This window comes from Macrosteles quadrilineatus, unplaced genomic scaffold (assembly GCF_028750875.1).
Source record: "Macrosteles quadrilineatus isolate MER2022 unplaced genomic scaffold, UCM_ALF_1.0 Scaffold_4__1_contigs__length_99947679, whole genome shotgun sequence".
Taxonomy (NCBI): domain Eukaryota; kingdom Metazoa; phylum Arthropoda; class Insecta; order Hemiptera; family Cicadellidae; genus Macrosteles; species Macrosteles quadrilineatus.
Window position 1 is genome coordinate 85,671,307 of NW_026542597.1, and position 27,820 is coordinate 85,699,126.

The 27,820-nt window shown below is 34.5% G+C and overlaps 1 protein-coding gene across 1 annotated transcript; it reads right to left on the minus strand.

Annotated features, from left to right (window-relative positions):
- Positions 1 to 3,781: 3,781 nt before the first annotated feature.
- Positions 3,782 to 27,396, minus strand: LOC128992162 (protein obstructor-E-like). Its single transcript, XM_054415602.1, has 5 exons — positions 27,286 to 27,396; positions 8,325 to 8,546; positions 6,915 to 7,103; positions 5,411 to 5,574; positions 3,782 to 4,199 (listed from the first exon to the last, which is right to left on the minus strand). The coding sequence occupies exons 1-5, from the start codon at positions 27,332 to 27,334 to the stop codon at positions 3,981 to 3,983; spliced, it is 843 nt and encodes a 280-aa protein (XP_054271577.1). The 5' UTR covers positions 27,335 to 27,396; the 3' UTR covers positions 3,782 to 3,980.
- Between the last annotated feature and the right edge of the window lie 424 nt (positions 27,397 to 27,820).

Consider the following 27,820-nt stretch of genomic DNA (forward strand, 5'->3'; position numbering starts at 1 on the left):
TATTAGCTTTTGAAACCCTTTTTCATCCAAATGTATATTATATTTAGTTAATTATTCCATGGTCTATTTATGCTTCTTCATGGTTGTAATGAAATTCATTACTGTTTATTTATTTGAATTATTTATTATCTAGCCTACCGTGCGAAGCATTCGCACTGAATCCGTCTCAAATCCCATTTATTAAAGTACACAACATACAGTTAATACTGCGTATTAGGTGCATCGTTTATTTAAATATGGGTCCTTATTACAGGAATAGATGGGGATTTAAGATAATTAACCCTAATAAATTGTTAAGATATTTATGTTTTTACATGTTTACAGGACGTATTCGATTTTTGTGCTGATGGTTTTGTTTTTACACAGACATAGTACTTACTTTTTACTGGACAAGCGCACCCTTGACAAAGCCACAAAAATAAAAAACTGACTGTGTAAAAAGCGGAGTCAATCACGTACAATCCATCCTTCGTTATCGTATGTCCATGTGCATTTAAAGTCATGGTAAAGACAACTTTTGCAGGGAATTCCTTCTTAGTAAGTTTGAAAGGAATAAGGACAATTGCCTAGCAAGACAGTTTCACCGGAGTCGGCCATATTCGCTTTGATATTAGGCCCAAGTGAGCTACAACCATTCTTGGACCCTGCTTAGGTTTCTCATCAACATGATGTAGAGTTCTATTAGCATGGATTTATGAGAGGACGTCCCTTGGTAAAAACCCGAATTAAAACTAATATAAACCGTTACCTGTTGGTAACAAATTCGACACAGCAACCATTCATTGAAACCTGTAATATAAGAATAGATAAGAGGTGATGTTTGAATATGGAATTCTTAAATATGCAATGTGATGGTTGGTTGGTAGGTATGTCAAAATGAAGGTTATGTCGTAAATAAAGAAATAAAAAAACTAAGGAATCCAAGTGGTACTTACTTTAGTGTTGTTCTTGTGTAGACTTCTTTAAAGTAAAATCTTACTTCTTATCCTTATAAACTTTTAAACTCCAGGGTTATTTACCGTATAAAGCCCACATTAAGTTTGTTGGTCGTCATGGATGAAGTTAAAACAAAACACTTGGATTTGAGAAGTAAATATTATTTTGTTTTGATTAATTTAATTCACATGTTTCAGCTGATCGAATAACTGTTCAAGTTTAAATTACTTGCAGAATGATATAATAGATCGGTTTACGATAAACTACGGAAAAATGAGTGATGAGTGTATACTTCCCGTAGTGGGTAAAAAGCCTTTAAAATGACACCTCATTTAAAATTGGTAAACGATTAAGGAAGTTATGGTGTACCGAAAAAAGTACTTTAGAAATTATAATATAGATATTGCTCTACAAATCACATAACTAAAATGAACATATTGCTAGGATAAAAATTAGTAGGCATGTTTTATTGTGATTTTCAAATTCTTCATTCTCATAAGATATATTATACTATTATTCCATAAACGGTGTTTAAAGTAACCATAAAAAAGTGTTTTAAATTTTAAAGCTGGTAATAAATTATTTTTCGACAAGTCGAAAAGTGATTTTTTAATCAGTAGACTTAAATAATAATTTGAAAGCTGAACCTTGCCTTTAGACATTTTGGAGTTAGAGTTGCATTTTAAGAGATGAAATTTTAAGACTCTTTACATTTTCTGTTAAACTTACTCGTTTAGGAGCTACAGGATTCAGAATGTACCCTGCAAACCATTGTTTTTTAGGTAAAACAAGTAATTTAGTAACCTAAACAAGTATCTTTAGAGAGAGAAAATACAAGAATAAAAACGTTTTTAATCGTATGTAAATTCTATAACAATCATAAAATATAGGCCTATGGTGTTTCGTAAGGATTAATAAAGTTGTCGGCCATTTTTGAAAATGGCGGTCATATTTTACAATTCGAAATCATAAAAAAATACCTTATAAAGAAGAGTAACCCATAAGAAGTTAACTGACCTTCTCATAACAGCCAATTGCCAATGGCTCATAGTTAATGGTTCACTTTAGATAAGGAGGTGAGACACCCTGTATTTTAGATAACGATTTATAGATATGTCAAATAGTAGTGCAAGACCTCTTCTTGTTTTGCATGGATTTTGTATTTATTACTTTTTTTTAACTCGTATTTAGAATTTTTTTTAACAATTTTTTTTAGAGCCAACCTGCTAATTGTTATAATATGTATTATTTGTCTAGTATTATAATACGTAAACAGTATCAGAGCTATGTATGTATTTTTATAACTGATGTTTTGTCATATATTTATTGAAATTATATTATAACAAAGCAGGTAACAAATATTATGACTAAATTAATACGTCAATGGATGCATCAAGACTCATAAACCATATGAATATTGATTACTAGTTTGAAGCTACAGAAACAGCTAGAAAATAAAGATAAAAATAGCGAGATTTACCTAAATATACAGTTGTCTGGCTAAGAAAGAAACTATTTAGGTCAAACTTTTATGGGACCTAGACCATGAAATTCTCAAATTCAAAATTACTAATACCCCTAGATTTTTGTCTTCATAATTTGTGGTACGAATTTAAAGATAAAACATCTATATTTTTTCAATTTTTTACATCCAGCACATAGCAAGCAAAGAAATTTAAATCTTACTAAGACAAATTCTTACAACAATCTAAGCTACAAAATTGTAAGTTTACTTTTATAGTTTAGTTGTACCACTACTTTTATGGTAGTCTCCAGACCTCTCAAATAAAATATGTTAACTTTGCACCTGACATATTTCTAACCAAATGTAGCCTATAAATAAAAAAAGGTAGGATACGATGTGTCGATATTACATCAGTACAAAGAATTAATACAAAATTAATCCACTTATTGTTTTTGATCATAATTTAATATTTAAAGAGCTGATTTGCTGACTTCCAGTGCCGCAAGTTTGAACTAGAACGGACAACCGAGTCAAAAGTTACAGCTGTATTAAATCTGCCGTTTTGAATCTTTGAACGGCTGCCATTTTTTACTCGTTTGTCAATTTGAGTTCAAATTTGTAGCACTGTATTATGCTCAGGTCTTCCGACTCCTTGTGGGCCGTCCCCCTGAAGTCATTTCATCGAACAGTATTGACAGTTCAGAAGTGGTACCAGCTTATTGAAGTTGTAGTAAATTAGTGTTTTATGCCCAGTAACAGTGAACCAACTTGTATAGCTCCATCTGTAATTGTAAAAAAATATTGAGCCGTACCCAGACTTTTCAAGCACCCTGTATGAGCTAGTAAAACACTATGTTTAATCTTGTTCCAAATAAATTACTTGCACTTTATCGTATAGTCAACAATGCAACGTTAAACGCCAGCGGATAGGTAATAATTAAAGGAAGCAGGACTGGCAGCTTTTAAGCTTGTTTTGCCCCTAAACAGTTATCCCTATATTTTTTTACTTTTAAAATAAGTCACCCTTTCCAAAGATCCAAATACCAGGCTACTATTTCGAATATTATTTGTGATCATCGATTATTGGGTGTACTTATCAGTGGTGGAGTAAATATCTATATATATTTTCTTCACAAGGCACCTATATAGAACCAGACTTCATCCCTAAACTTCAGACATCCATCAAATGTTATAAGACAAAGTCAATCATTGTGTGTACATTTTGACACACCTAAAGTGAAGACATTTTTGGTTGGGAATGTAATTATTTTAACTTAAGTCTTATTTTTGCTTAATACTTTACCTGTCTGTACTTTTTCAACTGATCAAAACGTAATAAGCCAACCCCTATTTCCAGACAAAGGTAAGCAAAACTCAACCTTAAATAAACTAAGACTTTTATTTTGATCCTTAATATAAACTTACATTAAACCTTATCCTAACTTAAAAATAGACAAATTTTCTTATTTGGTGGTTTGGCAGGGCAAACGTCTGAAACAACAGTCTTACAATGGCTGGTTTGTAGTCTAAAACTGATGTTATCTAATCAACCGGTGTTTTAAGTGTCTGAGCAACAAACTTAGTTTCTAGGCCTATTGTTTCTAACGGGGATGGGGACCGCCCCTTGTGGCAGGTTGAATGGAACACTCTGTTGCTGATTTTGGTTCTGTTGATTCTGTTGCTGATTCTGTTGTTGCTGTTGCTGAACTCTAGCAGGTCGCTGCTGCAACTGCTGAGGAATGTTTTGTTCTCCGTCTTCCTCGAGATCGCCTGGTTGGGGTGGTGGTGTCGTTGGCACCTGGAAAAAATGGTTATTGGTTTACTACAAAGCGTAAAAGAAGCATTGTTGGTTGAGTATTTTCATGGAGGAGCATCAACCAAAACAGATACGATTCCCAAACAAAAAGACTTTGTATAAACTTAACTACTAGTTCGTAGCATTTCAGCATACCTAAGCAATTTCTTATTTATGAGATTTGAGTCCAGGCCCTAGGGACTGAAATAAATCGCTTTCATTACTAAACCAACTGCAAATCTGACAGGGAGTATTAATGTTAAACCTTAAACCTTAGTATTGAACATAATTGAATATTTGTTCTAATCTGCTACACTTTTCAGTTTTCAAATTATGTTTTATATTTAGTAGTAATTGTTAGTGATCTGTTCAAGTTACTGTGACCAAATTCCCTTCTTGTTCTTAAGGTCACGTACTTATATTTACTGACAATAATATCTCTGTACATTTTCAAACATATGTTTAGTCAATAAGTTATTAAAATTAGTTTTATGATATTTTAGGTCCACCGAGACATATAATATGCAATAAACTGTTATACAAAGTAATCGTTTTTTCAATGGAAATTTGAAACGGACACTACCATCAACCATCATGGGTTTGCCATAATGAAAGTCTTTCAGATGTAAAAATCTGTTAGACAATTGTCAGTAACATCTCTTTTTCACCTGTCCTACTTAACTTTTACGATAGAATTGTTATTGTAAAGCTAATGATCTCTTAGAGGGGCGAACGGTAACTGAAAATGGTAAATTCCTTTAAGGCTTTGCCCCCCCCCCCGGGTTTGATTTATTTCTCGTTTTTAAAGATCCAGTGATACTGAAAAGCTTCCTTTATAACAGTTTTTAATGTGAACTTTAATGTAACAGCTGATCCTATAGTTAATTGCTTAACCACAGTTAAAATTGTAAGCAAGAGGTGATACGTTTATGAAATTGAATTTTAAACAGGCTACCTTTATTAACCAACCTGATTGAGTGAGGTAAATCACTGTATAGTGTGGATCCAAAATGAACAAATGCACTGTTGACTAGTTGTTTTATGCACCGAATAACAGTTTTAAACAAACGTAATCTTGAAAAGGTAAATATCTATTGCACTGGATTAATTTTGCATCAGAAACAACATTTTTTACCCTATTAAACGGCACAATTTTCGCACAGGTGTCCTCGTTTTATTTTAAACCTACACCTATCTAAAGGATGTATAAATACCTCGCAATCTTCCGTAGGAGGAACGACACATCTCAAAGATCTCCTGTCAAAGACCAACATGGCAGGACATCTCTGCAGTCTGGGGTATCCTCCTTGGCACTGCCAGTAGCGGTTGCAGGATTTGCCCAAGGGAACGTTGCCGTTGGCGTCGTCATTGCAGAGGGCTAAGAAAAAGAACATAAATTTTTAATGGTTGTTACTAGTTATGACTGTTGTAAATGGTTGTATAGACTTGCAGTACAAGAAAAACAATGACTTTGATAGACTTTTATCCATCCATAAAATATAGTAGGGTAAAGGTTTTACAGGAAGGTGGAAACCAATTAACGAAGGCTACAGTATGTATAATGGAACCTGTCCTCTGAACCCGCACCTTCCTGGGACTGGCCAGGGCCTTAAACCATTGGCCAGAATACAGGACGACGGAGGAACAGGAGGCTCCATCATACAGAATACGAGATCGTCCTATTAGACATATTCTTGTTCATCAAATAAAGAGAGGTTATCATCCCTGGGGTATAAATATAACATTACTCTCGATCCACCCCCCCCCCCCGGTAAAAGATTAAGGCAGTTTTGAATACGTATTTCAATTATTTTGATCACATGTCATAGCGAAAAGCTTTGAAGGTAAATTATCTTATGTATTATGTCAGGTCTAAGTGCACATTAAATGCGTTTAATTGTGTTTTGATTATAATCTAGCATTCCCTAAGCATTTAGCATCTAACATTGAGTAATTAAAAATCAATAACGTAAAACGTTTTATTGTTTGATCAAACCAATGAAAATCCTCCTCCTACTATTCAACAAAAAGATTTATTCAGGTTAACCACTAGCAGTAAGGTCATTTAAGGGTCAAAAGTTAGACTAATAATGAGATGTCATTCAAAAAAATGTCAAAATATCGATAAATGTGGCCCCGTAAGATTAATTATGTTTCATCACGTACTGTAAATGCTGAAAACCTCTTGAGTAATCAGCATATTAGAATATTAGAGGGCTCTACAAATGTATATCAGCATGAAAGCAAATATTAAAGTAAACATTGATGGAAATGAAAATTAAATAAAGTAAATATTAATGTGCTGTATGTTAACTAAAAGAGAGCAACATGACTTACTATGTTTGCCTCAATAAAGAGAAATGTTCATTTTAATTTTTAATATTTACTTCTTAAAGGTCTTAAGTGTTCTTATATAGCTCACTCATAGAGTCATAATACGGACGCATATGAAGCAGGTTATGTCTGAAAGCTACAGAGTTTGTTGATACTTTTTCAATATCTCTAGGTGGGTTCAATATCTCATTATGGTTCAATTTCAAAAGCCTTTTCTGTAGAAATCCACCCTCGTTTATAAAATTTAACAGGTAGCGCACCTTGATAACCATATTTATATGACTCTTTAACCCCAAAATTCGCTCAAGGGCAGCGAAATAACTGACCATTTAGCCATGACTTTACAAATCAGCTGATCATTTGATCAGCTGTTCAACTACTCACGATGTTTCTGACAGCCGTCTACATTCTCAGGCCAGTCGCAAGAGTGAGTGTTCTCGTTGTAAAGGAGTCCTCCAATACAGAGTTGTTCGGTGGCTGTTCCATTCCAGCAGGTCCAGTACCGGGTGCAGGAGGTCTCGTGGCCGAAGATACCGTAGAGCCAGTCACAGTGTTCTCTGCCGATAGGTCCGTCTAGGGAAAAGATATTGAGGAAGAGTTAGAGAATGAAGGTTACTAAGATTTTATGTTGCATGATTACTATGTATGTTTATCAAAGTAGAGCTGAAAGACAACAGCTGATACACACACAGTTTTTTTTCACAGTTTTTTTTTCAAAAACTGTGAGACGAGCCTGGGAACGTTGACACATTCCCAATACCTGTCACAATAAGAAGCAAAATATTGCATCTTAAAGTTATCAATCTTGTGGTGGCACACCCTTTGATTCTCTAAAATTGGACATACTTCACAGAGATAATCTTAAAATAATGACTGCAACTTTTAAATCTTCGTAGGATACATTTCTGTTCATATATTTTCAATAACTTGATAGCCTTATTGAGTTAAGACAACTATGATGGTGCAAATTTTAGGTGAATACGAATTAAGAATCAGTTTGTATAACTAACGTATAGGTTTGTCTAAGTTAGGACTTATAAAAGCCTAACAATTAAGGACAGCCTATTAAAATCATCACAACTATTGTTGGCAGAATTAAGTTTTAATGGTCTAAGGGCAAATCTCAATTCTAATTCACATGATGGAGTGGAGGTATAAGGACGTTGGAGAAATACTTCAAACTTTATCCTGGAGAGAAACTGATGTCAGTCTCAGTGATAGAATGTACTTATAGAATTTTTTTAGATTGAGATATATCTCTCGTCATCTCACAGACTTATCCATTGACTTGAATCCACCCAAACACATTCGTTCAGGTTAATTATTGGTTGGGTGAGCACCTTATTATTTCTCAACTAACGTGATGTGAGGGAACGTTCTACTGATCCTTCGGATGTTTTTTGTCCCTCCCCATAGTTATTTGTCCACTGGGGATACTAACATTAGTTTCAAGCTCAATAGTAGTAGTAATAGTTTTAAGTTAATAGTATCGTTTTGTGTTAATCAAACTAGTAACTTCAAGAGGAAGCTATACTCTCTCTACTGTGGGTTATAGACATCCCAAGAACAAAACAACCTGCGCAGAAACGAAACGTGGTTCGCGCCGGTAGGTGTGACGTACCCTTCAAACCTGCGCGGCTCGAAAAGGCCCAGGGTTCTTATGTTTCTGGTATGTCTATAAGTATATGTGTATAAGTATATATATAAGTATATATATAAGTATATATATAAGTATATATATAAGTATATATATATATATATATGTCTATAAGTGTTTTGGAGTAATATACTGACTTGCTTGTGTCTTGTCCTCGCAGTAGTTCGCTCTCCATGGGTAGTCGCAGCCCTCAGTGACTCCACGGTTCTTCCCAGCGTACACCAGACCGTTGGGGCAGTCGTACAACTCTGGCTGACCATTCACACATTCCCAATACCTGTCACAATACGTCGCGTCGGCCACCACCCTGAACTTGACCTTGCATGGGTCCTCCTGTTCGTTGGACTTCTGGCTGCTTACTGGAACATAAAACAAAAATTTAATTATTTTTGGGCATATTCCAAATCAAAAATATTTCATTGATAGGGTGATAGAAATATAATGTAACATATGACACCTGAATTCATAGTGAAAAATATAATTCATTTACCACACATTTCGAAGAAACATTTAAACAGATTTATGAATTGTAACATACCATTTCCAGTCAAATGATCGAGTTTCATTATTTATAGGACACAGCTTATATTTCACAAATCAACACAAAGAAGGGTAAATAACATTTAGGTTGGTCAGACTATCTTGAAATAAGAGTTTTCGAAAAGCGTATATGAATAAAAGTGAACATGTGTATTCAGCGTTTTTAGGTTGGATGTTTAGTTGTATAATGTCAACTACTTTTTCCACTGTTGCCATCTCTAGGATCTTCTTAGTTTTACTAGCATGGAACTTGCTCAATTCACCAGAACATTTCAAAGTTGATTAAAAACTGAGTATAAATTATAAACCTGACATTATTTATTATTAATCGCATTTCACTCTAACACAAACTTAGTCAATAGAATTCCAAACATATTAAAAACCGACGGTTGAAGATGGAAATAGAGCGAAAGGTTCGCTTTGTGGATATTTTTGTTAGAGTAGTACTTCAATGAAACGAAAATGAAAAAAAAAATGAAAATGAAAAACGTTTATTTATCCCAAGAATGTAAACTAAAACAGAGAGTAGCTATACAACTAACAGTACAATATTTCTAAAATAAAATAAAATTTGCCTTACTTATGGGATAGGCCTACATGGGCAGGTGCCTGTGCGTAGGCCTGGCTGTTATCAGTCTAAGCAAATTGAGGGCACACACTAAAATTGGGAAGGTTTTTAAGCCTTGTTAATTTAACTTGATCATTTAGCGGATAAGAGAATGTCGGCGACGACAACCAAAGCCAGTGCAATCTAAGACAGGAGACATTGTGAGGGCGAGGGGGTCGAAGGGTCAAGGATTGTTTAGTCAGGGTCAAGTAAGGTTAGGTCTGATCAAAGTTTCGGCCTCTTCATTGGTAATCGTGTGCAGTAAAACAAGCATCTGTTTTTTGAATTTCTGTATTGAGGGTAAACTAAAAATGTGTTGAATATTATATTTTTGAATAAGATTTCGATATAGAATCTGAGCAACATAAAAACAGTTGGTAACGGATCTACTCTGGCTAAGATTTGATGTTTCACAAGAACCTAGCTGAAACCTTCCTCAATGAAAATTGTAATAGCAACAGTAAAATGTTCATTTTTTTCAAGTGTGAATATGAACGTTCTTTGAACAAGAGAGAACTCTTTCCCATTTTGATGGCTCTTCCCTAGCCAAATTTCAAACAACTAGCTGTGTGCCCGTTCTACGCACGGGGATCTTATTGTAGTCAGTTATTGAAACCTTTTTATTAAGAACAGAATTTGGTTTGCATATTTTCAGATATGCTGGCAAAACTATTATACAGTATATAAACCTTCGCAAATACAGTAACTGACAGTTTCAAGCCAAAACAAATGCTTCGAAATTAAATGTAACCTGGGTCGTGTTGGTCCATATGTTAAATCCAATGATTAAACTAAAAAATGCTTTATAGATCTATGAGGCATAGCCCTAATGTAGGCCTATAATTGAAAGTTACCTTCCACAATGGTTAAAAGTATTTAAGGTACTACTTCAACCTCCCAATTTAACACTTTATTCGTGTTGGCATTTTCATTATAAAGGTACTTTTGTCCTTTCCGTGAAACACTGAGAAATAAGGACATTAATGCTTTACTAACAGACATACACACAAAAATACAGAACTTAATTAGGGGGTTTGCTACGCTTTAAGCATAACAAAGTACTTGTAAAATTAGTATCTAAAATATTTTGTTAATGTCATCAAATTTCATCATAACAATGTATATTTGCTTGGACCGATGATGACCCGAAATGACGGCTTACTATATGAAATGAAGACGACTGGTCCAGGGTGGTCCAGCCACCCTGGTATAGACGATTGGTAATTTATAGTAAATATTACCAAAATAGGCCACTAACTATTGATACATAAACAAAGTAAAGCGTTTAAACAATTCATTATGGTTAAACTAACATTTTGGAATCAAGAAAGAAAAAGCAAAAATTGTACAGTTAAGACATCAATTAAATTGAATACGCCTGTAATTATAAATAAGGTGCAACACCAACGATAACTAATTTGTAAAGTACAGTGATGTGTTGGTACTTAAAAATGATTCTTGCTACTACCAACAGTACCAACGGTTCTAAGGAATAGAACCGGTACCAAAAACCAACGTTCACAGTTGAGAACTATAGTACAGCCGACCAATTATATGAGTTAATCAAGTCCCGAGGTTATTGATCTCTTGGTTTTTGATTTTCTCGTAAAACGTTTTAAAACGGCAATCAAAGTTATTTCCCAATAATTGCTTTATTTGTAAACAACTTTTAATGTAAACTTATCTGTGTCAGTTTAAAAAAAAAAACAACCTCATACAAACAACTTTTTGTTATTTAATAGATTAGGCCCTACGTACCTATTCTCTAAACAATGATTGGTAAAGGCTATCTAATAACATTAGAAGGAAATGTGACAAAAATCACACAACGTTGGGGTTTTGGACGTTTGTAATTTTATTTCTTAAGTAGGTAGGCCGTGTATTCTAGGGAAAAGTACCGGTATCAAGGATCGTCGTCGAACAGTTTGTTATGAATAATTGGGTAGGCGTACGTACCCAAGAGCATGACTGTATGGTCCAGCGATTGCATCACACGGTGAGTAGGTACTATTGACTATATATATATATATATATAGTCAATGGTAGGAACAGAAAATAACACATTGTTACAATCAACCACTGCAGTTGTGATTTTTTACTTACCACTTTACACAACCGCCATTGAAGCGCCGTGTCAATGAGTGGAAACCATATTTCTAAGCCATTGGCGACGATCATTATTAAATTTAAAGTTTCCCAGCCGTATACAACACTGATTCAAGGTATTCTTTCTGGTTATCAAAACTCAAGAACAATTTATACACAAAGAATCTCTGGTTCCTGAACTGGATGATGCCTAGTTATTTAATTTCATTTACACGGTTACACTATTACACTATATTATTGCACTTTCGATTAATTAAATCCGTTATGTAAGAAAAACGTTTTTAATCACTTACATTCAAAACGTGATTGAAAAAGGTTGCGGTATTTGTAAACATCATTTGTAAACATATCAGTGACAGCTAGGAAAAATAATCTTGATCCGAACAGCTGTTCGTTATTTCATAGATGATTATGCAATAAACATTGGACGAAAACTTGACATAAATCGCACAAAACTACATTTTTGAATGTTCGTAATATTATTTACAAAGTATTGAGGCCATATTTTAATGGCTAAAGACAATCTCGCCAATCCAGTGAATACATTAAAATGACTTGGATCTTGATAGGTACTCTCGTTTTCCAGGAGAAGATAGCGTAAAATGCCATCTTGAGTGTTACAGACAAAGGGAAAGACAGACAGACAGACAGACAGACAGACAGACAGAAATTGAGATAAGACTCGTTTCTGCTTATTTAATGTATAAGACGTAAAAATAACCTAAAAATATATAATTCTGAGCAATGTACAGACAAAACTCTAATTTTATTTATATAGATTAAAAGCGATAGAAAGGCAAGCCTAACAAAATACGTACACCTACGCCATTCATTCTAATTAGCGGCAAAGGAAAAGTATTGGTCTCATTTGCGGCTCAATTTCGCGGTAAATCGAAGGATATCCTTGGTTAGAGAGAGGGACTCACGACCACATCCAGTTTCTCAGCAACTGACCATTAACATTTCACGATCCGCCTCAGATCTCTCGCCGAGAGACACGACGGAGATACTTGATACTCTGTGGATATCTACTGGACTCTAGATTACTCTATGCACTGTACTGCTGGGGGACCTATGTTGGTTAAGGCCAATAAAGAACACAAATCAAACATTTCTTTATTAGGCTGGCAACCCACAACCTATCTGCTATCTAGGTATCTGCTGGACAAAAAGTTTGACAGATACGTTATGCATTATCTAAGAGCACAATCAGAAAGGGTCATGAATTGCTATCTGATGAAGAAAATCCTGAACCTTAACACAAAAAGACCATGGACGGATACCAGCTAGACAAACAATCCTGTAAACTATTTAGTTTGGAAATTCGAAATTCCTAAACACGCCACAAAACTAACCATTGAAAGGTATCTACTGGTTACTCAAACTAAGAGATCGATAATTAATTACTCCTCAACAATCAACTTCGTAGACCATAAATCGGCATCTGCTAGACAAACAATCCTGAATCCACATTAACTAAATCATAATATCGTAATAGTCTGAAATTTTCTGGACACAACCACATGTTTGCAATAAACATTGTATTATGTTGAGTATACCTATGTAAAGGTATCCACATGTAAAAACACTTGCAAAGATCGACAGAACTTATGCTTACAGACAATTAGAATGATAAATCCACACGTGTGGTATTTACATCGTTACATGGTGTGGTATTTGCATTTTGATTGCTTCAGTTGAATGACAGTTGACTAACCTCTAACATGAATGCCTAACTGTACTCATCATTGGTATGCATCAACTACGATGTCATATCCGCCGAGCATTCATATATTCATGTTGTGGTTGTGTTACGTTAGCACTTGATCACTTTTATTCATTGGTTTATTTCACTTTCCTTGCCCCATATTCGCTTAAACAATAACCGTAATTATTTTAAGACAGCATCAGCTACTGTCTAAGTGAGAACTGATTTGGGAGGTGCCAAAGTATCAAAGGGTTGTTTATTTTTTACTTCAATTCCCGTTCTGAAAACACAAAAGAATTGGGATTTTTTTAAATTTATCACATAACTGTGATGAATATCAAATTGTGTAAGGGTAACAATTTTGGTTTTTCACGATTAAAAGGCTTATGCTTTCTGAGGTTTGTAAAGATTGCCAATTAAATTATTCTTGTTTAGCTACAAGAACATTTGTAAGGTTGATCGAGCGCGGTTAATCTAGTACTACAAGAACAGTAAGAGTTTTAGACTTCTGTACTGAAGACACCATTTCAAATCTCAAATATCAATTTGATCATGGGGAGACCAGTTGGCGCAGGACTACCTTTTAGGCAAAGAAATATAAAAGAGAATACCACACCGAGTACTTCCATGCACCTACTGTAATAGCTTCCCTATTGGGAAATCCACTAATAGGTCTCTCTGGAAGATCTTTTATTATTCCAACCGACTTTGTATTGGAAACCTCCATCCACAAAAGCTGTAAATTTATTAAATTACTTTTTGAACAGACTTAAAAAAATATGGAGGCTGCAAACATCGTTTTTTAACATGCCTGTCTTTTATAGCTTCTTCATTATCACACATGAGCTCTCAACGGCCTTCGACCACAATGCACTTGCCTGAAGCTAATTCTGCCTCCATAGTCTCTTATAGCCATTGTCTTCTCTCAAGGTTGGCTGGGCTCTCAGGCATGGTAGTTATGGTTCCCAACCAATATATTCGGTATTGTATTGTTATATAATGAGGTTTCCAATGAGAACATTGATGGTACAATCGGTTGGGGTGGACGGTAATCATGTTGTATTTGTGTAATAGCTTTGACTTGATAGTGTAAAATCATACAGTATACCATTTAAGTTTTGAAGATGTAGCATATTTGTTATGAAATATAAAATTAAAACCGGAGGGATTGTGTAAATGTAAAAACTAGTTTCTTATTCATTAACTATTTTTGCCTTCTATATTGATTACCAATTTAATAAATAAAATACTCAATAGGAAATATTCGCATACTCACTGGTAAATCAAAATCATTAGCATAGTACAGCACAATCTGTATAGCCCCTCCCAGGCTATAGGCCTTACACATTTCTGACTAAGCTTTCAAAAGTTGGCTCTTCATCTTGCATATCAACGGTTACACAATAAATAATTACTTTATGGACTGAGTTTTCCATCTTAAATGAGCATGATCGCAAAGTGCTCCCTGTGGTTGAGAATAGAAGATAGGAGAAAATTAAAGAGAAGATTATGTAAGAAGACCCCACAATGCTATTTTAGACATTGAAAAAATCTCTTGCTATGTTTAGGAATTCCAACCATCTACCGTATACAATGTACCTAAACTATAGCACAGAAGCAATCCCAAAATTTGACAAAACCAATTACTTTTGCAAAAAAAGGCAAATATCTTTTGTTCTCCTCCTTCATCCTACCAATATGTTATTGTCATCTAATAATTTGTGTGCCTCGAACACAACTACAAGTTACATAATTACCATGAACCTAAGTCTTTGTAGACGATTGAAAGTGGTTCGATGGCCTCAAAGTAGAAGTTCAATGTCGAACGTTTCACTTTCGTTGGCCGAAGTAGAAAGTTATCGTCTGCTTCCTGAATAATGAGACACCCACACTCCTTGTGCAACCGATTGCTTTGGGACACAATGATGTTTCGAAATGTGTAATATCTAATGTGTACAGATGATGGCATAAGATCGTAGCTTATTAGGCGGAAGTTTTACAAACCTAGGAAATGAAAAAAAACAGTTGTTGGCAATAAGTACTAAACTCCCTGAATAGCACTAGAAATATTTATTTGTTATCGCCTCATTTTACCTCCTTCGCATTATATAAATCATATTCCTTACTTGTGATTTTTAATCATATCCACAGATATTGGTATTTTTTGTGGTTGGTATCTCTTGAGAGAGATATTTTGGAGCTAAAAGCAGAGTGTAAAGTAAATTTTATTACAAATATTTTAAAAACTTTAGTAGCCTTGGGCAAAACACTTATAATAGTGAAATCCATATATAATCCGCATGAATATAATTTCTTTGGGTCATTAATTTTTAGGTAAAACTTAAAAAGCCGACTTATTATTGTTTAAAAAAACAAAACAATATACGTCTAATAACACTTGTAATAATATATTTACACTTATATTGTTGTCTGACAATACGGTAAATACATATAAAAGATAAGTGGTGATCGATTTCGATTGGACTCTCCAATCATCATTAGACCCAATAGGCGAATCTCTTATATATATTTATTTACCGTTTTGGTAGTCAACAGTATAGGTGTAAATATATTATTACAAGTGTTATTAGACTTATATCTTTTTTTCAGGTAATTCATTAACACGTATGATGCTGATCAAGAAGTTATTATTATTGTTAAAAAACCAGAGAGATACAGTGATCGATACCTTAGTAAAGCAAGCATATCTGTTTTCACACACTTCATTATAACGTCAAAGAAACCATAAAATACAAAGCTGTATGAAATCTATATTATGTAGACTGAAGGGAGCAGAACATATATACAATTACAAGTAGATATAGTTGTTATATCTTTAAGTCATCTGTACGTAAAGCAATAGATTAAAGCTATAGCGATCACAAAATTTAGGTGGTTTTAGGGAAAGAAATCTTCTACATTTAATCAAAGTATTAAAACAATAGTTCGACAGCTGGGGCTTCCTAAAACTTTAAACAGCTGTTTAGCAACATAAACATTAAGCAAAAAGTTGAGGGAGAACTAACTTACCCTCAAACCACTAACTTTTAAACGGGCTATAGGTTATCTATCTTTTACACCAACAAATGTTGAACAACTCTAAATATTTCATTCGGTAACAAATTAAACGGAAAACTTCTTTCAAAACCAGATTAACCTGATGAGATTCGCTTCCACCGCAGACTCGTCTAGTTTTTGAGTCATTGGGTTATCTCTACTTGGAAACAACACGAGAAATGGCTCGGTTAGCCACAGTCTGCTTTCACTTGTTAATTGTTAAGCTGCTGTTGGCCAACAGCTGATTTGAATGAGTTCTTGCTCCAGACCTCCCGGTTGCAATTTCTATTCGTCAGTTTTGTAAGAGACCCGGTAACCGACCTGGTACCGGGAAGACGGTGTTTTCAACCTAAACCACTCCATTGCTAAATGTAGATTGTGAATGAGTCATGCAGAAATAGTTGCCAGACGGTTTTGCTGAAAATTGAACATTGCATTGTGAAGAAGGTCTTCCATTTTTTTAGCCATAGATGAACTCATGATTTCAAGTCTTTTGAAGATGTAGGTAAATGAAACAATAATTAATATTTATAAGATTATATATCATACGGTGCCTGTGTGTTTTACAATTTTATGATCATGTAGTGTTCAAAATTGTGTAAATATATTTTGTAATTGATTTAGATTTTCCCAAATGTTAAAATTATTAGGAAACACACAAACAATCCATGAACTTTTTGAGCTAGTTTTAGAAAATATTCTTTCCCTAAATGACACGTTTTCAGCCAAGAAAGTAGTTATAGAAGAAATCGTACCTTTTAAACCCTGTTTGAGTTCTTCTCAATATGCTACAAAGTCCAAATCTAAGGATATTTATTGGCTATGTTAAAACTCAACAGCTTCGTCAGGTAGTTTTAGTTGGGTTAATAAACATCGTCGTTCCAAAAGATCTTTTTAAGACAGAGAAATGTTGCAAAGAGTTGGGCTTTAATTCAATACATTTAGGTACTTCTTTTCATTCTACTTGGTTCCACTAATTCCCCCCTTATGGCAATGACCATGCTCCAACACATAACACACATAACACATACTCATTTTGTAAACCTTTGAAACACTAACTGACAAAATCTGTGAACCAAGAAATTTACAGATCTAACCATTACCTGGTGGTGGTTTTAATATCTAACCATAGTCTCCAAACCATATCAAAGCTCCAGCAATCATTCTAGTCAGTGAATTACAAAGCTCCGTATACAACTGGTGACCGACTGTCCACCATTTTACTTTCTCCTGGAACATTTCGCTGAGAGAAAGTGAGGCGATCTGGTTACGTAGTAAGGCGTGATCCTGCCAAAGCCGGACATTTTCTCAGCATAAATAGCCCTGGGTTGATTTTGGGGTCGTGAACAAATCAGGCTTTTAATAATCCACTGTGAAAGAATTTCGATTGAATAAATATCTAAAGCAGGTGAATTGCCTATTACCCTTTTAGGATTGCTAGGCTAACCACGGGGCATGTTTTGTAACATTCCAGGATCATTAGGTTTCGTCACTGAAAGGTCAGTAAATTTCCTGGGAATTTCCTAAACTTCCTGGGTGCACTGGGTGAATTTTAATGGACATTTATTTATTTTAACGAAGTTGGGTATTTATTGAAACTTATTTTGTTTTCATTAAAGATAACATAGTGTATATCTAGGTTTGTATACTTATTTAATTTAAAAGAATTCGCCTTGTCTGTTTTACTTATTTTTTGACGTGCTAAGTACCAAGCTTTCAAGTCATCTAAGATACTCCCTCTAATAACAAGCATCTAAGATATTTTTGCAGATCAGAAATGTTTTACTTTTTCTTCAGATTTGACAGGTGCAAAGTTTTTTTATCAAATTCATAATGGACGAACGCCAACAGAGAGAAATAACAAAAATTTATGAAAATTTGATGAATGGCAGAGTATTTAAATGAGGTTTTACAGCTTAAGAACTGTGCACAGGTTCCGCAGTATATTCCTGTCAATCCATAAACATAATCCTACAGGGAACTTTTGCCACCCTAAAATCCCCACTAACCCATAATGTTAGACAAATAGTTCGATGACACAGCGTATGACGTCAAAACGTCATACATGATATGATCTGTGCCAAGATCCCGCAGAATATTCCCAAAAACCCACCAACCTAAACTTCCGGGATGTTTCAAGACCCTAATAACCCGATAACGTAGAGTGTCAAAGATAGGGGATAAATATTTAGAAGAGTTTATACAGCAAGTGATCTGTACCAAGTTTTTCAGGTGTTCAGGCAAACCCACAAACCTAACCCACCGGGAAGTTTCAAAACCCTAAAATGCTCACGAACCCATAAACCTAATCCTCTGAGAAGTTTCAAGACCCTAAACTCCAAAATACAGTGTTCAAGACGCGGGGATAAATATTAGGATGAGATCCTAAAGCAGGTGATCTTTGCCAAGTTTCTGCAGGATGTTCTATCAAGCCCAAAAGCCTAGCCCACAAGAATGTTTGAAACCCCTAAAATACCGAAAACACATAAACCTAATCCTCTCAGAAGTTTAAATACCCTATAACCCAAAATCTAGAGACGAGAAAATAAATATTTAGAAGAGCTTAAACAGCAAGTGATCTGTGCCAAGTTTTCGCACGATGTTCTCGCAAACCCATAGACCTGATCCACCGGGAAGTTAAAAACCCATAACATGCCCACAATCCCATAAATATAACCCTCTGGGAAGTTTCAAGAACCTAAAAACACTAAAATCGAGAGTGTTTAATAATTCTGTGTTTCTAAAGACAGGGAGGATACATATTTAGAGATTAGACAGCAAGTGATCTGGGCCAAGTTTTCTATCTAACCTGTTCAATATTCTATCTAACCTGTAAACCTAACCCACCGAGAAGTTTCAAAACCCTAAAATCCCCACAAACCCAGAGTGTTAGAGAAAGAGAGAGCTGTCGCGTGGCACTCCCCAGCCAGGCATGTGTGTTACACAACTCTACAGCGGCTTTATGTAATGTCACATCTCGGATATGGAGCCGGCTTCCGCCTGTGTCTGCTGCATTACCACACGGCCATCAGCATCTTCCTTGCGCAATCGGGGCTATTGTTGACTGGGTCATCTAACACTGCTAAAGAAAAAAGTAAACATCCTGTGATTCAGCTATAGTTTGTTCTATCAGCCTGGTTCGGTTGACCGGTCAACAAGGGGCATCCAAAATACATAACAAATCATCACATGCTGCCATCAAAATCCTCCTTGAGCAATCAAATCCATTGTTGAAGGAAGTATCTACCACTGGTAGCTAGTAGATAAACATTGATTAAGTGATATCTGTCTTTTGATTATGTGTGACTAATGGATGGATTGACTGGTTCAACAAGAGCATCCCAAACAACTGGAAACTACGAAACGTTCTTCTAAATCCTCATTGTGAAGTCAAAACTGTTGGTGATTGGATCACGTAGCTCTGGTAGCAGTATGAACATTGAAATCTGGGATTTAGTAAATGACTCTCAGGATGTAGCATCGGCCTGCTGGGTAGGTCAGCAGTTACAACAAAAACATCCAGAAAATATAAAGAATTACCAAAATGTCATTAAAATTCTCCTTGCGCAGTTAAAACTATTGAAAAATGGACCACCTAACACTAGAAGATACGGTAAAATACATCAATTGTAATGTGGAATTCGGGTAATAGTTCTGCAAAAATTAGAGTTGGTTAGTTGATAGGTTGGCTTGTCCAACAGGACCATCCGACAAACATTAGGGATCTCCAAACTATCTTTAAAATCCTATTTGCACAAACAAATTAGTACACAATGTCAGCACAGGGGCTCACTGGCAGCTAGCATGAAAATAAAGATTTAATTCCAGGATTCTTTCAATGATTATGACTTGTCTTGCAAGTTGAGTAGGGTTGGTTCAACAGGAGCATCACAAGAACATAAAAAATCCCAACAAATCTCATTTAAATACAACTGGTGCGATCAAACTATTGTTGGATGGACAATGTTTCTGATATCCACAATTATAACACTGATTATAGAATTCAGCTAAATGTTTTCATTTATTCGTTCTCAAGTCATGGAATAGGTTGGCTAGAACACCCCAAAAATACCAAGGATTAACCAAAAAGTCATAAAAGCCCTCTTTTCTTAATCGAAAGTATTGTTCGGTTTGTCATCCATTTTTATGTATGATCCTAAATACATACAGGTATAATACATACAGTAGAGCCTTTAAACCACCAAATACTACAAAAAAATTTGATTATTTCTAACCAAATCTAAAATTCCTTTCTTTGAGCTCTATTAGAGTACTTGCATTGTCCAAAAGAAGATCCCAAAACTAGAGTGTTTGGTGACCTTAACATGATGCACCAATGTCATGTAAACTATACAAGACATTATATATTATAAGCTAATTAAACATATCGATCGTTGTAAATCTTTGAATTTATATCTCAGAAAAGATGCAATTAGATTCGTTTGAAATCCTTCAAATAATGACTCTCTCTGTATGTTTGCATTAGGCAGCCTCTATGATAACGACGAATACTTCCTAGGAAGAACCTAACCTAAGCAACCTTTAAAGACAATTCAAATATAACACAGTAATAAGCCACAAGCAATCAAATGCACCGCACAATCAGCCGCAGTTAGCAGATGCAACCTAATGACTCAAGTAAACTAACGGAGCTTCAAGGTCACCGGGAGATCAGATGATCCGTGTTGCCGCCAGTTGAATCTGTGACATAACCGGCCAAAGGTCACTAGCAAGGCCTATCTTATATAAGTCTTGCCTCACTGCTGCCCAAACCGATAGCTTCCTAATTCCAACTCGATTCCGAATGTATCTGGGTCATGAGGAATCCAAACTGCCTATGAAGTGCTGGAGACTTTAACGGTGGAGTTTGTGAAATTCTACTTCTGGGTTTGGGTGGTTAGATTTATGATGTTGAGTTGTTTTGATTGGTTTTCTGATGTGTATCGATTCCAGGATATTAACAGTACAGAAATAAAAGGTTTTTGATGTGAATTGGGTAAATTGGGCACTACTAAAACTTTATTTGCTGGTGACAGTTAATGGTTTGTCCCAGAATGACTTTAGATTGTAATTAAAATCTCAGAAAGCATACCATGAGAACTTTTTCTACGAATCGCTTTTGATTATGTTCATTATATCAATGGTTGTTCCAATCAAATAATCAAGATATTTTAAATAGTAAGAATTAAAACACATTTTTTTCGTTTTAAGATTTTTCCATGTCTGGTAAAGTGCAATGTCATTGTGATGGTTAAGGGAAATGAAAACAGCAAAGATTGAAGAGGATTAAATCCTCCATCCCTCAAAACATGTTGGGGAAACACCCCACACATCTGTGGTATCTCTAAGAAGAATTTCAATACTATTTCCAACCATAGAAACCCAATTTTTAAAATACATTTTGAAAACCTGTATACCTAAAGTTATTTAAAAACTATGTCAAACATTTTCAAGTTCCGACATCGTTTCAAACACCTACTGTAATTTGTCATAGCACAAATATTTGACCAACAGTTATGAATCATAGCAAAGAATTCTTTTGTCGTTGGAAGATAACGGTAATTTGTCACAGAAATAGCTCATTTGCCATGATTGATTCCAAGAAGAAGAGAAAGGAAGGAAGAGGATTGGCCAATGCCATCTAGAGAGGAACGAAGCAGTGGTGGAGCGAACCAGAAGATCAAGGTCACAGTGAACTGCATTGTTGGCAGTTGAAACTGCAAGACTTTGCAGCCACATAATCTTCTGGTTAAAATAATGGGAATGAAACAGCTATGTACAAAAGAGATAAGCTCAGTCAGGTACAAAAGCTTGTGTTGGGTTACATGTTTTGAGTTTCTATCCAATTTACAATTGACTGGTTACTCGTCGAAAGTTTCATTGGAAAATATGAAAAGGATGGATCAATTGTTTCTGCAAAGAGTTCTAACGTTGTACGACTATTCCTAAACACTGCTTTGCCGGTTTAGAAATATTTTTAGTACGTTAATCTTTTTGATTGATTATAAAATGCATTTTACTTGAGACTGAGTAGTACAATTCGTTTTGCAAGAGGGCATATAAGCTATTATAATTTAATGGTTCAACTACATCAAGCTTCAAGTTACCAAAAATGAATGTGATAAATATATGTTTTTGGAAAAGAGTTACTAGAAACCCATAATTGATCACCATTTAAGAAATATTCATCGAATAAAAAAGAATAAACCAACATAACAATTGCTTTCTGTAGTTATCATATCACCATCTGATAAATATTTTACCGAAATCAGGTTTTATCTATGATTGTTTATAATTACAGACATAAACAATGAATTAAACCAAATGGAAAGGGTTAGCTTTTACTCATAACCTGACTTTTTGCAGTTAACTTCACACAAAACGCAATCCAACTTTGTGAAACACCGGGGTCGGAGGTCAAAACAGTGTTTACATACACGTTTCATGTCGCAACAATTGGTCAACAATGAGGGGGAAGTTGGGCGTGGCCTGGGTTATTCCACAGTAAACAGCTGTTCGTATCAACACATAACAGCTGTTTGCATCAAACATAAACAGCTGTTTGCATCCTACGATCGTGGAGAACGGTCTTTGACGGACAGGAGAAAGGAGTGCAATGGAGAAAGTGGAACGTTAATCATAACGTACAAAGTCTTAAGGTGAATGGAAACGCACGAGAACCTCTTTGATTTGAAAAATAGGCTTTACCTTGGATGAATGTAAGGGAAAATTATGAAGTTATGGGTGTTAAATAATTAAATTTAGTTTTGTATTGAATTTATTTGAGTAATGACAAAAGGCTATCAATAAATAGTATGTAAGAGCATACCTAATTTATTAATTAAAGAATCTTCGGACTTATCATGAGTATCAGCGAGCTTATTCCTAGATAAGAATGATAAAGATAAGTCTTTTTGCACAGTTTGTAAAAATAATTATTGTGTTTTACAGTTACGGAATATAAGTTACTAATACTAATATAAGTTTGAATTATATTTAGATAATTTTTAGTATCTATCATTCATACCTATGAAGTTACAATACGAAGATAGGCCTATGGGGATGGACAACTAGTGAAGATGCAATGAGATTTTACGAATAAGATTTTAAAACTAAACTTTTCTAAATGTTAAGTGTTTTAAGATTATGCTCTGGACACGTCACTAATTTACAGCATATTTAAGTGAATTCTCCTCACCAATAGGGTTGTACAGAGTCGTGTTAGGATATATTACAATAATTCAGGTTCATATTTAAAAATTAACCTTTCACGTTGAAACCAACCAACAAAATTTCATTTGACAGAACAACAGGTAGTTTAATCTTCAGACTTTTGAGCAAGCAGTTAGCTATAAATTACACATGACTTCCGAATTGAGTTGTTTTAGATGTTTAGGAGTGTGTTTTTTAACAACTTAACAAACAAACAAAATACTTACAAATTACTATGTTTTCAAAACCTTAATCCTCCTTTAAAGTAAATCCTACTAAAGATTACAAATAAACTCAGAGGATGATGATGGTGCAGGATTTATAAAATATGTTGTTTCCATACATGATTATTCCAGAACTTGCTTTCCCTTAAAAGTTCCCTATTGAAAAAAAACTTTTAAGGGAAAGCTAAACAAAAGTCCAAGTAATTACTAAGGATGCAAGAAATAATTTTACTCACTTCTAATTTAATACTTGTATGGTGCAAGAAACGAGTAAGCTATTCATTTATTTTATTTGTAAATAATAAAATACTTTTAAACGGTTCCAGGGCTAAGGCGCAACTGTGACAACGTTTATTTATGAAGGGAGTTGTTCAATAAACGTGTAACTCCTACAAATGAGTCAGAGAACTGGTCAAGGTGAAAACCTACTCATTAGGAATCTAGTTCATAGTTCTTTGTGAGGAACTTAAGAAGTTGGTATTAAAGAAAACAAATCTAACATAGCAAAGATTACATAGCAATAACAACAGGTAATATTACATAGCAAAAAATAAATTCTTGTTTTCTGGAATTTGAATCCGAGACTTCAAGATCAAAATCCATAGTTCTTGTGCAATTAATTATTCACTAGACCACATGTTCTTGGATGAATTATGTTAGATATACGAATACATTTTGTCCCTAGTTTTTATATTTCTGTCTTTAAATTATTATCAAAAATATAAGTGAAGATTTACTTTATTACTGAAAGAACAACCATTAAACCAATATTAGTAAGGTCTACATTGCAAAGTTCTCAGGGACCCATATCAGAAACTTCAGAATCATACTCTTTCTTCCAGTTAAAATCTTTCCTGCTTATGCTATCCATCAAAGGATAAAAGACCAAAAGCTCAACGAGGACTTTAAAGTGCTAAGTTCAGCTGGGTTTCCATTTGTGAGAGTTAATTCACAAAATCATCTCATAAAACTTCAATTTTTTTAAAGCAGGTCTTCTGTTTTAGTACTTTTCTAAATTGTTCAAAATTAAATTCAAAACGTAAAATTCATCACTGCACACTTCTTTTCTTCAAAGTTCCGACTTAAGATAAACAATAAAATACAAAGTAAGTTATGAAATCTAACTTAAAAAGGAGGAAATCATACATCGTATATATCGTATCCAGCCAACAACCATTAAAATTCAATGCTAATATCTATGCTAATATGGAAAAGTTGTTTCAACACGTTACGGTCCCAGGAAAACGTGCCACCGGCCGGTAAATAAGGCGGGAAAACCCCGTGATAAAGGCGGGGGACAAACTGTAAAGATTATGTAAATTTATGATCAAAGTATGTCTTGCCGCCAATCATGGAATGAACAGGTTTAAATACTTAAGCATTCCTCGTAATAAAGCATTTTTCTAAACATAATTCTGCATCATAATCCTTAATCAATGAATATGGACACATGATAAAAAGTGTTGATCCATAGATTTTAACACCAGATAGTCATACGGCTGATTTATTATCAGTTCAAAATTCATGTTTTCGGCCCCTGGACTATATTGTTAAGACAATAATAGGTTTTTTACATACCTCAGTCAAATAGTCCAAAAATGGTATTGCTCAACAGCTTACATGTTTCGTTGCGAAGACAACATTATCAAAGCTTGCAACTCGTCAAAAACACATAAATGTGTTTTTGACGAGTTGCAAGCTTTGATAATGTTGTCTTCGCAACGAAACATGTAAGCTGTTGAGCAATACCATTTTTGGACTATTTGACTGAGGTATGTAAAAAACCTATTATTGTCTTATTATCAGTTCATAAAAATTAACTGACAAATAAGTTTAATTTTAATTTTATTCCAATGTCAATTATTAAGATATGTACATGTGGAAGCGTTTGCCTTATCTTCTCAAACTTTTAAGCAGAAACTACTGAATTCTTCCGATTTATAGCTTTTAACAGCAAATTGAGCGTTATAATCATTCATAAAGAAACCCAGGCGTGTGGAATAACATCAGATTCACTTTTTTTTCCCAAGGAACATTATTGAATTGGTGGATCTTTATAAATTCATTACTTGTGGAGTGCAAAGTTCCAAACCCAGACAACATTTTGCTTTTATGATCTAGATAAACAGGGGACCCTCAAAGAATTTTTCTTGTGATATCATGTATTGTGCCAATATGGCCGCAAAGTCAGTAATTATTAATGTATATTTTTTTAAAGCGTAAAACAAATATTATTATCTTTGCTCATTGGCAAGTTTCCATTCACTAATGTTAGGTTTCAAATAAATAAATAAGATAACACGCTGTTAAGTTACTGTTTATGCAGTGGTTGTTGTGTAAACAAAAAATTCCATCAGTTTACCGTAGGGGAAAAAGATTTTGCATGACTGCTGATTTCTAAATACTAGTTCATGTGTTCAAAATGTTTTGTAACTACATCCAATATCACCAATACACAACATGCGAACTTTATACACTTAGCTCTTACAAAAAAAATTACAAAATTGTTGAATTTATATTCCACAAGCAGTAAGCAAGCACTGTAATACATGAAAACATATACCAAGGATATCGAATCTGTATTCTCTGGACTCAGAGGGTGGACCTGGATATTCCCATGTTCTAAATTTACACCAAATTACCTACCACGTGACAGGGCCTTCCCCCTAATAGACTGAATGGAATTGAATCATCTATTCCATGCTATTTTGCTATTGATGAAGACATTTCAACACGACTTAACACACACATTTGGTTTATGTAACACACCATGATAACATTAATTCAAATTACATGAACCTACGATGAGTTAAACTCGGTAGAAGTTGACGAAATGAATGAATACGAAAGTAACGAATACACCCAATTTAAGTATAACATAAATAGTTGGTACAACAATAATGTGTAAAGTATATACTTTCCATACACTAAATCTAAAAAAGTAGTAAACAACTCTTTTCAATGGTAAAGTTGTAGCCAGATTTTGCTTGAAAGTGGTCATACCTAATCGATGGGGTGTGCTGATAAAGATGAATTTTTTTATTATGCATGTCAAATACGCAAATCGAGCCAAAATGAAAGGAAAATTGGAAATTATGGCATTATGTGTGTTACATTGAGTACACTACTACTCATTACAGTAACAAAAATTAAGATGCAATTTTAAGTTAAAGCACTCTGAATAGCACACACTATAAATAGCTCATTTGATTGTGCACTTTTCAATATAAAATTGGTGACAGCAATTCCAAACAGAAGGAATGTCTACTTTATTATAAAATATGAATGACAAAACCTACCCAGTAATAGCAGGTAAGCTAGCAAAAATCATCGTTTCTGTTGTCACTCCATAGTAAAAGGTTCACCAGAAACAACTAAAGTAAATAGATATTGGTCTCAATTATTTCTAAATAGGTAGCTTTAATACCTATATAGTTTTAAAAATGTCAAACATCAACACGGTTTCAATTCCCTGCCAAACACTCTGCAGAAAAACCGTACCATTACTTTTTGAACACCAAAGAAACTATCTACTCCATTTACCCCCCGATAACTATACCACCCAAACACTCTATAAGGTTTCTTCCCAATAGGAGTCTATTAGTTAAAGGTAGTTACAGCTAGTAGTTAGTTAACTAAGTTACCTGCACACACAGCCGCGGCAGTGGTTAGTAACGTTGCCCAGCTCTTCATGGTTTAGACTAACTCACCTCTCGTCGAGCGAGGCTCTCTCTCTCCTCTTTCTCTTTCTATTTACCTCTCTCTTCCTCACCTCATCCTCGTACCAATTGCCGAAGTCTCTTTTGAAGATCCTTTAGGGACGGTTTTGTATAGTACAAATCTATAAAATATATGTATTACTCATTCTTTCAACTATCCATTATATCTGAAGGTCTTAACTATAATGAAGGTTACTACTAAAGTTCATGAGGGTATAAAGATACGTGCTTTAGATTATTTGACGTTTAGTTTGTCATGTTTAACAATTCTGAAACGAATAAACTGGCAAAAATGAGTAATCGATGAAAGTATGTACTTACATGGGGACCGATGCTTCTAGGTGTCGATACTGCTTCGGCAAAAACACAATCAAACTTTTACATAATTTCTTTTTAACTATTTTAACATCTTCTTTGGTCAAAAGACAACGCACAACTCACTAACTTTTGTTTACATTCT